Here is a 14,199-nt window from a genome sequence, read left to right as displayed (position 1 = left end):
GCACCTGGGAGTGCTCAAAGAACTTTGTAGATAGCTTGCAGAGTCTTTGTCCATCATCTTCCAGACCTCTTGGAACATGGGAGATGTGCCACAAGACTGGAGGAGGGCGAACATTATCCTAATTTTCAAAAAAGAGAGGAGGGATGACCAAGGACACTACAGGCCAGTCAGTTTGATCTCTGTCCCAGGGAAGATACTGGAGCCTGGAGAGATCAATCTGTAAGCATCTGAAAGACAACTCGGTGATCCGGGGAAGTCAACATGGGCTTGTCCCCAACAGGTCCTGCCAGACTAATGTTGTTTCTTTCTTTGATAGAGTGACAAGCTTACTGGATCGAGGCAATGCAGTTGATGTTGTTTACCTAGATTTCAGTAAGGCTTTTGACAGGGTTCCCCATGATGTTCTAATATGGACTAGAGGAATGTGGACTGGACCCTAGGATAGTTAGGTGGATAGGGAACTGGTTGGAGAACTGCACTCAAAGAGTAGTTGTCAATGGCATTTCATCTGAATGGAGGGAGGTGTCCACTGGGGTGCCACAAGGTTCAGTTCTGGGCCCAGTACTTTTCAATATTTTTATAAATTATCTGGATGAGGGTGTGGAGGGATTACCCATTAAATTTGCAGCTGACACCAAATTCGGTGGATCAGCCGCGAACACACCAGAAGACAGAGACTTAATTAAATGAGAACTTGACATGCTGGGAAAGTGGGAGGATGAGAACAAGATGCAATTCAACAAGGATAAGTGCTGAGTTCTACATTTGGGTAACAAAAATGAGGGACATACATACTGGATGGGGGACACACATCTGGGCAGCACTGTGTGTGAACAAGATCTTGGGGTATGAGTGGGCTGTCAGTTAAATATGAGCAGCCAGTGTAATGCAGTGACAAAAAAAGCTAATGCAATCTTGGGGTGCATCAACAGAGGCATAACATTCCTTTTTGCAAGATGTCATAGTTCTGCTGCATTATGCATTGTTCAATCCGTACCTGGAGTAGTGTGTGCAGTTCTGGAGGCTTCACTTCACAAGGGATGTGGACAGAATGGAGCAAGTGCAGAGGAGAGCAACAAGGATGATCAGTCGCCTGGAGACCAAGCCCCATGAGGAAAGGCTGAGGGACTTGGGAATGTTTAGTCTGGAGAAGAGGAGGTCGAGGGGGAACATGATTGCTCTCTTTAAGTATTTGAAGGGCTGTCACTTAGAGGAAGGCAGGGAGCTGTTCCTGTTGGCAGCAGAGGCTAGGACTCACAATAATGTGTTTAAATTGTGGGCAGGGAGGTACCGGCTGGATATTAGGAAAAGTTTTTTTTACAGTAAGAGTTGTTCGACAAAGGGATCAGCTACCTAGGGAGGTGGTGAACTCCCTAGGTAGCTGAACTCTCACTAGCAGTCTTTAAGCAGAAGCTGGACAATCACTTGTCAGGGATACTCTAGGCTGATCCTGCATTGAGCAGCATGTTGGACCAGATGGCCTGTATGCCCCCTTCCAAGTCTATGATTCTATGAATAATTAATAGGGTCTAATAAAGGATAGGGTCTAACAGGGATGGGATAATGTATGTAAGACCCAGGCCATTTAGATCTTGAATTGTGCTAGGAAAAGAGATAGAAAAAGACAATAGGAAGGCCAGACTTTGAGCACCCATGAAGACCAGGCTTTAAATGTTCTTGTGGCTGTGATGGAAAAACTATAGAGTTCATAGTTGTTTGAAAAGGGCAGTTAATTTGCTGTACGCAGGACTGCTTGTACTTCAGTGAGCAGTACCCAGATAATATACAGCTCTTTGTAGAAAAGGAGGGAACTCAGGTGTTTTACCCTGGCAGACCAGATCCTTCAGTGGCTCCTAGAAAGGTACATCTATTGTTATGTTAAGTTTTGCTCCTTCTCCTTTCCTGTGCAGAATGTATACTACTTGGCTACAATCCCCATGGTTCCTGATTGCAGTTAGCAGGGGCTACTAGGGGCTCATGTACATGTTTCATGCTTCATTTTTGGAGACAAAATGCTGCGAACAACATTTGCTGAACTCAAAGCATCAGTGGGTTAGTCTGTCTGCAGTAGTAAAAAAGAGCAAGAATCCAGTAGCACCTTAAAGACTAAAAAAAATATTTTCTGGCAGGGTATGAGCTTTCGTGAGCCACAGCTCACTTCTTCAGATACAGCTAGAAGGTGAATCCATCTGTCTTTAAGTAGAGGAGAGTGAATTCAGACAAGCATTAGTATGTAAATGTTAACAATATGTAAATGTGAATAGCAGGCGTGATGGGATTAGGTGTGATATGCAGAAGAGTCTGTCCAGGGGAGAGATGGGTGTGGAGAAATCAGCATTGGTAATGAGCCATGAATGCAAGGTCTTTATTCAGCCCAGGTAAATGCATTGTCTTTAGTTTGAATATCAACTGTAATTCAGCAGTTTCTCTTTCCAATTGTCAGATAGGGCTTCTGACACCTCCATCCCCAAACAAGATGGTTTCCCCATGAACAAGATGGAGTTTTCCATGCACTCCTTCCCCCCTGTTTTGCACATGAGCTCCGGCCAGGGATTTACAATTGTATAAATTGTATATATTGTGTAAATCTCCGATCTGATATCGGGTCCCGCGCACAAAGCCGAGAGCTCGGCCATCTCCTCCACTGATTGCTCACGATTGTTTCTGTTTCAGTTTTACTTAAGTCGTTACCGGCAGGAAACAACTACATTGTCTCTTTGTTCCTGTAACCCTATTGTATCAGCCCTATATATGTATCCATACTCCCCCAGTCATGTATTCCAGCCTTGCTCGTCTCTTTACTGAAATCACTGACCTCCGGAATAAATCCTTGAATCACTGCTCTGTCTGGATTTGAGTTCTATTGCCTGAAACGCTGTGCATTTGCTGAAACCTGACACCAATCTCCCTTTGAAATTCTTTTGCAAGAGAACTGCTACTCTTAAATCTGCAACAGAATGTCCTGGAAGGTTGAAATGTTCTCCCACTGGTTTTTGAATATTGTGGTCTGACATCAGACCACAATAAGTCATGTCATAAGTCTGACGTCAGAAACCACAATATTCAAAAACTAGTGGGAGAACATTTCAACCTTTCAGGACATTCTGTTGCAGATTTAAGAGTAGCAGTTCTCCTGCAAAAGAATTTCAAAGGGAGATTGGAAAGAGAAACTGCTGAATTACAGTTGATTTTCAAACTAAAGACAATGCATTTACCTGGGCTGAATAAAGACCTAGCATTCATGGCTCATTACCAATGCTGATTTCTCCACACCCATCTCTCCCCTGGACAGACTCTTCTGCATACCACACCTTATCCCATCACGCCTGCTATTCACATTTACATATTGTTAACATTTACATACTAATGCTTGTCTGAATTCACTCTCCTCTACTTAAAGACAGATGGATTCACATTCTAGCTGTATCTGAAGAAGTGAGCTGTGGCTCACGAAAGCTCATACCCTGCCAGAAAATATTTTTGTTAGACTTTAAGGTGCTACTGGACTCTTGCTCTTTTCTCTCAAAGCATCAGGTGTAATTGAGCTCTCAATAAGTATTTTGAGAGACATTATTGGTGTGTGAATTCTTTTACCTTTTCTTAAAAGAGCCTGTGAAGACCTAGTATGTACAGATCTGTAGACTGTGGTCACAGTGAAGAGTCAAAGATTTGCTTTTTATACAATCTTATGTTTGTATGTACTCTCAAGTCACAACCCCAGCAAAGGGCTTCTAAGGCAACTGAGAAGCAGAGGTGGGTTGCCATTGGTTTCCTCTGCAGAGTTTTCTTTTTTGGTCTTCCATCGAAGTATCAACCCTGCTTAGCTTCCAAGATCTGATAAGATTGGGCTATACCATACTGTTCCACATCCCCTTATACAATTTTGCAGTAGAATTTTATCAAGCTAACTTGGGGGGAGGAGCTACCGTTAGGCAGGCCCTTTCACCTCGTGAACGCTGGTGCAGAGACGAGCGAGGCTGCGCCTGCTTTTTATCAGGCACAGCCTCGCTTTTCTCTATGGGACAAAAAGGCTTTCACCAAAAAAAAGAGCCTCTAAAAGGCTTTTTTGTGTTTGTTTCGGCATGCAGGGAACAGCCTTAGGAGGTGGCGCGGCAGCACCTCCTCGCCACCGTCCTCGCACACCAAATCTCAGGAATGCGCTGTAGGTGTCATTGCAGAAGGTTGATCAAAGTAAGTTTACTTGACACCATGTTCATGTCACAGTTTTTAGCATGCCAAATGGGAAATTGCTTTTGAAACTCAGGGGAGACAACTAAAGTAACTGAGCCTATGGAGGGTTTGAAGACTATTCACTTGAGTAGCCCTTTTATTGATCAGTGTCTTTAGATAGCATCATGCAGGATCAGCCTAGAGCATCCCTGCAATCATGGACCCACCTGTTGTTATCAACAAGTGAAGTTATTGAGTATTAACACAGGATTGTAGCCAGTAGGTAAACTTTAGGTATCTATCACCAAATCTTTCCAAGTACTGAAAGAATTTTATGCTTTGTTTTTTAAAGCCATTTTCTTCAGCTCACTATGAAGAGCTTACAGCTATCTTCTTCTCCAACCATGGACATTTAGCATGATAAAAATAAAGGTTAAATGATAAACTAAATTAAAACAAAAATAATGAATACAAAATTACAATGTATGGAGCAATTTGTATTTGTTTCACTGTTTGGAGCAAGTTTTCATAGGTAACTGTGAAGTTGCAGAAATATTTTCTGTTCATATTGCATGGATATACTCTAAAAAGACTAAAAGATCAGACTTTGAAGTTTAAATAAAGCCCTCTTAATATTATCAATGTGATATATCAAGAGTTATTTTCTTTGCTCTTCCATTAAACAAGAGCTTTTGTAACACTACAAACTAGACAATTCAAAACATATTTTGAAGGACAAGCCTGTATATTACATATCTGTCCATGTTCATTTAATTCCAGATCAAGCAGTTCTGAAGGGGTACTAGGTGAGAAATGCAAGAAGTTGTTCTAAATTACCCAACAGGCCAGCTGGAGAAACAGTCCCAGTATATTAACAGTTAGGAATCATTCCCTAGTGCTTCTTAGATAAGCAGAAGGAATCTAAACATTTAGATGGGGCCTGGATAGGCAGGATGCTATTAATGACCCTTCTGGTCCATCTGCAGTCCACATTTTCTATCAATTGCTCTCAGAAGGGTACTGCATTATTCCATTCTAGCAAAGAATGGCTTAACTCAGATGTCTTTGTGTGCACAGGGGACATCTGAAGTCTTATCTTCCATTGCCTTTTATTTTCTCAGTAGTATTTTAAAATGTCTATATTCCTGCACTCTTTAAACAATTCCTTTAAAATCTGGATTAAAGCTTCTTTTAAAAGAAACAAAGAAGAAAAGAAAATACATGAAGAAAATAAAAGAAGAAAAGAAAATACCACCAGGTACATTTTCCCATCTCGTGTGTGTAAACACAATTTAATTGGCAGTTCTCAAATACAACAGGTCTACCTTTGCTTGTTGTCATCAATGATATATTTGTATTTTAGCCTGAGAGGTTGACTTGTATGAATCTCAGAGTCTAGAAATCTGACAGATAATTCACATTTCTATTTTTGAAGAGAATTTCTATGAAGCAACTGAATACATCTGTTAAAACATTGTGGTGAGATCTCAAGTTATGATATCCTGCTAACCATGCTGGAGAACTTGTAAGTTTCACAATACCCATGATGAGTCTAAAACTGGTTGTATGAACAGTCCCTTTAGTAGTACATTTAGTACTACTCACAGAGTTTTGACAGTTGCAAGGGTAAAAACTATAATGATGGCACATAGCCATAGGTTGTAGAAAATCTTACATTCAGAATAACGGAGCAAAAATGATTTATAATAAAGTTATTGAGAGTAATCCATGTGATCTAAAATTATTGATGATCTTTGATAAAAACAAATAATGTTTACCCACCCACGTTGTTATACAATTTAGCCACAATACAACAGGAAATAATTGGTGTTAAGCATGCTTATGTTTGCAGTGGATTAGGGGCCAAAGTGCAGGGTGGGGATGGGGTTTTCTTGTGTGGACGGCCTTTAAACTTGGCTCTTTCACGAACACTTCAAATAATTAGAACATCTCTCTCTGCCCACCTTCTTCCCCAATAAAAAAATACAGCCCAAGAATTAGGGCAAAGATATTTTTTCTTTTATTTTGTGTTCTAACAGAACTTCAGTCAAACATTGAGTAGAACATATGACAGTTCCTTTACTGTTTCTCACACAGAGCTGTTTTAATAGAAGAGGAATACTTGGGTGGAATGTTTCTAAAGCCAGAAATGGCTTCTCTGTTCTTTTTTTGTATCTGTCTGTCTCACACACACTCTTTCTTATTTGTTTTATTTAATATGACAAAGCATTATAAGAATTTTTTCCTTAAGTAGTCTGAATATCAAATAGTATCCATCAATCCCTGAATCATGCTATTCAAAGTGCTTTAATCTACATTAAAAATAGAAGAAAAAAGTATTTTAAAAAAAATAAAAAGAACCAACCCTACTAATACCTACAGAGTGACTGCAATCAAATTGCTATGCTCTACGTTTACTTCACAACCCAGATTTAAATTTCAAAAATATACAGGAAAAGGCTATTGGACCAATATACCTTTCCTTGGATATTAGGAGCAGGTGGGAGGGACTGAGATTCAGAATCCTGTCAAGGGCCATTAAATTCCATCAGAAGCTGGCAGGTGTCTATAATAAATAATAGCCATCTTAAATGTTCAAAGAACAAAATGTGCAAAGCTGCTTTCATTCTTTATCTGCCCTGGCAGCTTTATTTGCTTGTGGCAATTTATTTGGCACATGTCCAGAGTTTGGGGAGTGGGTAGGGGTGGCACACAGTAACAAAATAATAGACTAGAAAAGGACCTGAGTGAACTGTCACAGAAATGAATAATTTGTGTGCAAGTAAACGTCAATGTCTATCCCAGAACTCCTTGAGCTTGGCTTTGAGATGCTTCCCTCCCAGTTACAGCATGAGACTGGTTATTTCAGTCAAAACGTACAAATATTTCTAAACTGCAGGTTACAGATTATTTCATCACACTGCATCTTATCCAAACCAAAATATAACCTTGATTATTAACGATAAAATAAACACACACAACATTGGTCAGCTGTTTAGGAAAACTCTTTCCAAATGACAGGAAATTCAATAGTTTCAAAAAAATTGTTTTTCAGCAGTTTAATTGTTGCATTTTGAGTGCCAGAAAGAAAAGGTTATATTATCTCTAGGTGTAAATTGACTCAATATTAGTGCTCCAATGCATCTATTTACACTATTAGAAGTGTGCTCCCATAGTCCTATAATAATAAAATATTCTGCCTCATGCCCCCCAATTTGTCCTATATGAAAAGTGACTGTTGCATCAGTGTGTGAAAATATGCATATTAATGCTGATTGTGTCAGCATTGGGTGAATGTGGAATTAAACTCTGGTTTCTGTCCATATCTACAACAAATGTTCTTTGACTTCTAGATAGGCAAGATTCAGTCCTGAGGTTATGCAGAAAAATATTTCCCAGAGCCTATATGTATGTTCTTTCTTCCACTTTTTAAAGATGAAATCATACATTTAAAATAAAACTAGTTTATTTCATTCAATAACATTAATTGTTTCCAACATTTCTGGGTCTGATTTAAATATTAATCTTGTATAAAATATTGATGTTTGTTGGTATTTACTTTTGCACCCTCCTGAGATCTTCTTTAAACAACTTTAGAATTAAAAAAAACCTTCTAAATTATTATTACAATTTTTTAAAAGAAGAGTGAAGAATGAATAATAAAGAATGATAAATTCTGAATAAGTGAAAAAGAAAAAGAAGACTGAACTTCGATGTATACATGGGGACTCCAAAAATCAGCTGCAAAAACATACTCTCATTACTTTTTAAAGGACAGCATTTCAGCATTTTCTGTAATACAATGTGACAAACCATACTTGATATTGTCCTTCTGCTCTCCTTTGGTTTGGAAGCTGTCACTGTAAATCTCTGTGGGATTTGGTGCACTTCAGTGCCTATTGCCTTACTTGCCTGACAAATGTAAATAATCTCATTTGAAGAATTCAAAGCAAGAAACAAAACCACTGAATCTGAACCCAAAATGTGTGTGTGGGGAGAATCACAATCACATCCAACACTTTCTCAGGAGGTGAATGCCTTTGAGTCAGCATGTTATCAATAAAAGGAATACAATCAACTCATAAAATAAAGCAAAAAAAAATCCTTCTATTTTTCTTTCTACATACTTCATAGTGGTCATAGTGGTTATTGTGAAGCAAGTGATACAGACCGGGTATTTTTTATTGTTCCACAACTATTTACTATGTGAAATGTTAGACAATTAATTTCACCCAGTGTGATGCTGTAAAAAGGGGAAGGATAAAGGGGGCAGATGTGGCAGTGGGATAATGATTGAAAAGGGCTATGAATCATCAGTGGGGTCCTCCTAAGAACAAGTGTTCACACACACACACACACACACACACACACACACACTGGTGAATTGCTGCAAGCATGGCCTTTGAGTGTCAGGCTAGGCAGGCCAACAAAATGGATAATGTTTTGGACTCAACAGAGCTTTGTCCAAGCATTCCCAAGAAATGTTAAAAAATAACACATAAACTATACTAATGAAGCAAAAAGGGCTCTCCTATCTATACAGCAGTCTCTTCGTTTTTCTCTTTTAAAAATTTAAATATACAAATCCCAATGGCATATAAAACAAAGTCAACATGTCAAAATGTGAATGGCAAGAGACATGGATAAAACAGGAAGACTGATGCTACAAAGAAATTTGCAAAAATGTATGTACAAGACCCTGTTTTTCCTCATATTTCATAGATTGTAATGCATGTTTAACAGCAGCAGTCAAGGATGTAGTTCCAGGCACCAGACTGCAGACTTTGCTTCTACTTAAGGGGGCCAAATTTCCCCTTCCATTTCTGTCACCAAATGACACTTGATATACTGGTTTCCCGTGGTAAGAGTGGCAGTATAGCACTGTTCGTATGAGCCTCATCAGGATTCTGCTCTCTGTTAGTTTTTGTCTGTGGTCGCTGCCCATTAATAAGTGTCATAGGGATGTTGCAGTAGGTATGCTGGTTACCTATTGAGGTAAGAGGCAGGGTGCCGGTAGGAGGTACGTCGTATTCATAGCTTCGATAATAGTGTTTCTGGCGCATCTGGGAATGATATGTGTTATGAAAGGTGGAGCGCAGATCAGGATGGGCAGTGGCCAGAGCAGTGGAGGTAGCAGCAGCCATGGAAATTGCTGAGACTGTCTGCAGTTCCCCAAAGGGTCCTTGTTCACTGATGTCTAAAACCTGCTCATGTGTGATGGGTTCAATCCTCTTAAAAGGCATTTCATACTGTAAACGTTTCCAGAATTTGGAATTCAACTTGTTGCATTTTGGTCCATGCCATTTAATAACAGTAAGGAGCTTGATGGTATGTTTCAGGGCCTCCACTTCCTGGTAATTCATAATTCCTCGGAGTTCACTGCATTCAATCAGTATCACTTTAATTTCTCCAGTAATTAACATGTTTCGAAGTCTTGTTTCCAGTTCAAAGATACTCCAGCCTCTTCTTACCACATAACTTGGAGTCATGACAATGATCAATCGCTTGCTTTGGTCTACACATCTTGCCACATCTTCTATGTATGCTGAAAATCAAGAAAATGGCTTAAAATCAGTAAAAACTTATACCTGAACTCAAAACCATGTAAAAGGAGAACTATCCAGCCTTTTTAATCTATGCAGTAAAATCATCACAGTTGTTCAAAACATGGTTGCAAATAACCATTTGCTTGGTCACTGTTAACAACTAAAAATTGTCATGGTGACCTAACATTCTCAGTTATAAATTGATAAAGGTGCATACCCTTTGTTCTAAGTGTTAGGACTATGCTATGAAAGCTGGCTCTAAAACTTTCCTTCTCTTCTTGTAAGCAAGCAGGGAATAGCAGGTATATCATCTTTAGAATCCATCTGTTTAAACTGGAAACAAGGGCCTGCTAGCTTGTTGGAAGGAAGAGAAATACTGTTCTGCAGAGTACATTCTCATCCTTTTCCTGAAAAAAAGGGAGCAAGAAACCTGCAAGCCTGTAAAATTGGACCCCCTGACCTGATCTTCACCAAACTTGTGGGTTCATGTAAGGAGAGTCACCAGCAGCTATGCTGTAAATTTGGTGCCTCTCTTAAAAAAAAAAAATAGACCCCTCCCAGAGCCCCACAAAGATCCCCCATTCACATAACACTGAGTTATGTTGAAACTGGGAATCACAGAGAGAAAATTTCCCCAGCATAAGGAAACTATTGGGAAATTTTTGTGGGGCTCTGGGGGCTCAATTTTTTGAGTTAGAGCCACCAAACTTGCAGTGTAGCTGCTGGTGACTCTTCTTACAAGAACCCCCAAGTTTAGTGAAGATTAGGTTGGGGCAATTTTATGGGGGCCCATTTTTCTCCTTTGGAAACAATAATGGATGGGGACACCCTCTTTGGGGGGCCATAAAATTGGACCCCCTTATACAATCTTTACCAAATTTGAGGGTTCTTCTAAGGAGCATAACCTGAAACTCTGCTGCAAATATGGTGGTTCTATCTCAAACCACTGTCTCCCAAGAGCCCTACAAAGATTACCCTAAGGTAAAATAGACCTGAAAAAATCCAGAAAAATCCAAAAAATTAGGCTCTTTTCAGATTTGCCTTTTTTGTTCCATTGAAATGGTGCCTATTTTTGGGCCACAAAAAAGCCGAAATAGCTTTTTCCAGGGTTTTTTCCCACTTCAGCATATCCAGATGCACACTCCTAAAGTGCCCCTCCCATATGTCCAAGTGTCCAACCCCGCCCTCTGCTCAGTCTAGGTTGGAAATTGTTATTCCTTGACAGACAGTGGAGGGTGGGAGAAGAGGAAAGTTTCTGGTCTCACTATCAGCTATAAAAAAAAGCAAAGCAAAGACAACTGAGGTTTTATTGTAGCATGTACTATTGTAGCATGTTTTATTGTAGCATTTGCCTCGTAAAATATTGTTGTTTTGGACTGAGGAGTTTCCATATGGCTGGTCAGGGATTATACTAGTCCCTTTGTTCCTGGATTTCTTTCTAGGTCCTTAAAATCACCTTTGAGCTGTGATTAGTGTCCATGAATTACACACCCAAAAAATCTAAGGTGCTTTGGAGGGACAGTTATAACCAATAATAGCTTGTTGCTGACATTATGAGCTGGCAGAGAATCCTAGGGAAAGGGCCAGCTTTCCCCAAGAGTTCTCTGAGTAAGCTCAAAACTATTGAACTGCTTCCAAAGTAAGCCAAGGACAGTTTGCTCATCATTACTAGAATAACTTTTTATATCTTAACCTTTTAAACACACAATGTTAATAATGTGTTCAGTTCCTGCAGTTCTAGTGTTAAATATTCTATGAGCATGGACTGTAGATTAAAGATAGAGAATGTAATCATGACCTCATTGTGCACTCTTATTACTAAAGTAATAGACACTGGCATTTATCCTACCATTCCACTTAGTAACATTCAAAACCTACCTCCTGACTGCATTGGAAGGAAGGAAGCAAATTGCAGGAAGGCTCCTTCAGCTGGAAGAAAACTTCCAAATTGCTGAGCAGAGTGGTAGAACACATCCAATTGAATTTTATATGCACAGCCATCTTGAACACTAGCTCTTAGTCAACTCTAGTACTGAGAAGCAGCCTTCGATAGCACAGCAGTATAGCATATGCATTTATACAGTGGCAAACAGATTGAAACTTACTTCCGGTTGGAATCAGATCTCTATCCGGAATAAACAACTTGTATCCATAGTGCTTTTCAAGCATATCTGGTAAGATCTCAAGAGCAAACCGTTCTTCTTCCCCAGTTTCCTGATTCCACTGGTCAGGATCCACTTTGGTGTATGACAGATATGCATCATAATCTTTATTGTCTATAAATAGTAGAGGAAGGGGAAGATGGATAGAAGAAAGTATACAGACTTGTTTGTTACATAGGTTTTCACTGATTTCTTCTGCTTATTTATATGTAGAGGTAATCTGCAGCCTTGCATATCACTTCCCACTTGCACAGGTGGCCTCATTTATCCTTCTGGTCTCCTCTACCTCATGATTGTGCCTGCTGGCTTCATTCTCCTGCTAACTATTTTGCCATTGAAAATGGAAAAATATGCTTTTGGTTGCTAATCAATTAAAATTGTGTTCTCCCTCCTTTCCTCTCCTTGAGCCTTAACCAAACTAGAGGTTGTACAACATATAACAAATTCTTGGGAAACAGATACCACTCATTGAAATATATCCATGTTTAACACTGGTTTAAAATGTGAACGTACCACCATAATGTATAGGAAAGAGAGACATATTTCAAATCTTCCACATGCATTTTAGTTTTAGCAGAATTTTCTGGTCAAAAAGCTGTCCTGCAGAGGCTTCAATTTCCTTTTTAAACACTTTGAGGGTAACAAAAAGGGTTATAGGAGAACTGCTACTATGCCACAGTATTTCTCCCAAGTTTCAAACTACTGATGTGAACACATGAAGCTGCATTATACTGAATCAGACCCTTAGTCCATCAAAGTCAGTACTGTCTACTCAGACGGGCACCAGCTCTCCAGGGTCTCAGGCAGAGGTCTTTCACATCACCTACTTGCCTAGTCCCTTTAACTGGAGATGTTGGGGATTGAACCTGGAACCTTTTGCATGCAAAGCAGATACTGTTTCTTTATATATTGTTTTTGACTCTTGACAACTATAAAAAAAACAGTCTGGAGATTCTGAAGGATCAGTTACCTAACAGGAAAGTTTGCAGACTCTTTGGATATATGTACAAAATATGCATTAATGCCACAGTGAATTGCAGGCACCTCATGTCTTCACCTCCTGAAGATTTATGTGAATAGGCACATCACCTGGGGAAAGCTCACAGATAATGTTGCTTGTTTAGTTGCTTGGTTTTGGTTTAGTTGCCTGGTTTCTAGTCTTTGAAAACCGAATGAGTGTTGAAAACCTGTTATTTCAAGATTGTCATACATAAGGTATTTTATACTCATGTTCAAGTCTCCGTGGCATTTAAAATGTTCATACACCTTCAAAATGTTCATAACATTTCACTCATTTGCAAATTAATAACATTTCATTAGTTAAATCAGGAATTTCAAATTTTAGATGTGAAATATACTTTTGATGGGCATTTTTAGCAAATAGGGCATATCTTGAGCTTGTCCTTTCCATATACACAATATATGTAGCCTTCCCACAAGGCTGTCTAGTGGGAATGGGGATTTGGTGGTAGGGACTCCCCATACTAACCAAAAGCCACAGAAATGGGTGGAAAGATACAAAGGGAGACTGAAGTGTCGTTCTGATAAATGTAAACAAAATATAAGGATAAATGCCATTACCCTTTTCTTTAAAAAAAACTTATTAATTCTAACATCATTATTTATTTATTTATTAGCATGTTTACATCCCACCTTTCCTCTTGGTTCAAGCTGACTTACAATAATAATTAAAACATCTCCAGTTAAAATCCAAAGATAAAATAAAAACGTAAATCTAAAGGTCCCCAGTGCAAGCACCGGGTCATTCCTAACCCATGGGGTGATGTCACATCCCGACATTTACTAGGCAGACTTTCTTTATGGGGTGGTTTGCCAGTGCCTTCCCCAGTTATCTTACCTTTACCCCCAGGAAGGCTGAGTCAACCTTGAGCCAGCTACCTGAAACTGACTCCCATCAGGATCGAACTCAGGTCGTGAGCAGAGCTGGAACTGCAGTACTGCAGCTTACCACTCTGTGCCATGGGGCTCCTAAAGATAAAATAACAAGCCCCCAAATCTCTCCCTCATGAAATATGCCTGCCATTTAAACCTCTCCACCCCAGCCCTGGCAAACAGGCAGGCCTTTCTGTGTGTCATGAAAATCTCCAGGGAGTGGCCCTCCCTCCAGGGAGTGGCCCATTGAGAACTGTCCCCACAAAAAATCCTCTTCCTCAGACTCCTCAGAGTCTTGCCGTCGTTCCGCGAGGAGGCGTGCGCGTTGGGTCGTGCGCGACGGGGCAAATACCGGGGAAAAAGACAGACCCAACGGAGGACCACTCCTTCCGGTGTCTTTGGGGCGGCCGCCTGTCCGCGCCCGATCT

General features: G+C 39.8%; 1 protein-coding gene across 3 annotated transcripts in view; it reads right to left on the bottom strand.

The window, feature by feature from the left end:
* Positions 1 to 8,447: 8,447 nt before the first annotated feature.
* Positions 8,448 to 14,199, bottom strand: part of IL1RAPL1 (interleukin 1 receptor accessory protein like 1) — a 990,401-nt gene continuing 984,649 nt past the window's right edge. For all 3 annotated transcript variants that reach the window (XM_056861980.1, XM_056861979.1, XM_056861981.1), the window contains 2 exons: positions 11,822 to 11,992; positions 8,448 to 9,715 (listed from right to left, as the gene is read on the bottom strand). In XM_056861980.1, coding sequence (XP_056717958.1) covers positions 8,997 to 9,715; positions 11,822 to 11,992 — 890 coding nt within the window. In that variant the 3' untranslated portion in view covers positions 8,448 to 8,996. The remainder of the gene's footprint in view (positions 9,716 to 11,821; positions 11,993 to 14,199) is intronic.

The sequence above is a fragment of the Euleptes europaea genome, chromosome 16 (assembly GCF_029931775.1).
Source record: "Euleptes europaea isolate rEulEur1 chromosome 16, rEulEur1.hap1, whole genome shotgun sequence".
NCBI lineage: Eukaryota > Metazoa > Chordata > Lepidosauria > Squamata > Sphaerodactylidae > Euleptes > Euleptes europaea.
This window is presented reverse-complemented; position numbering and strand designations above follow the sequence as displayed.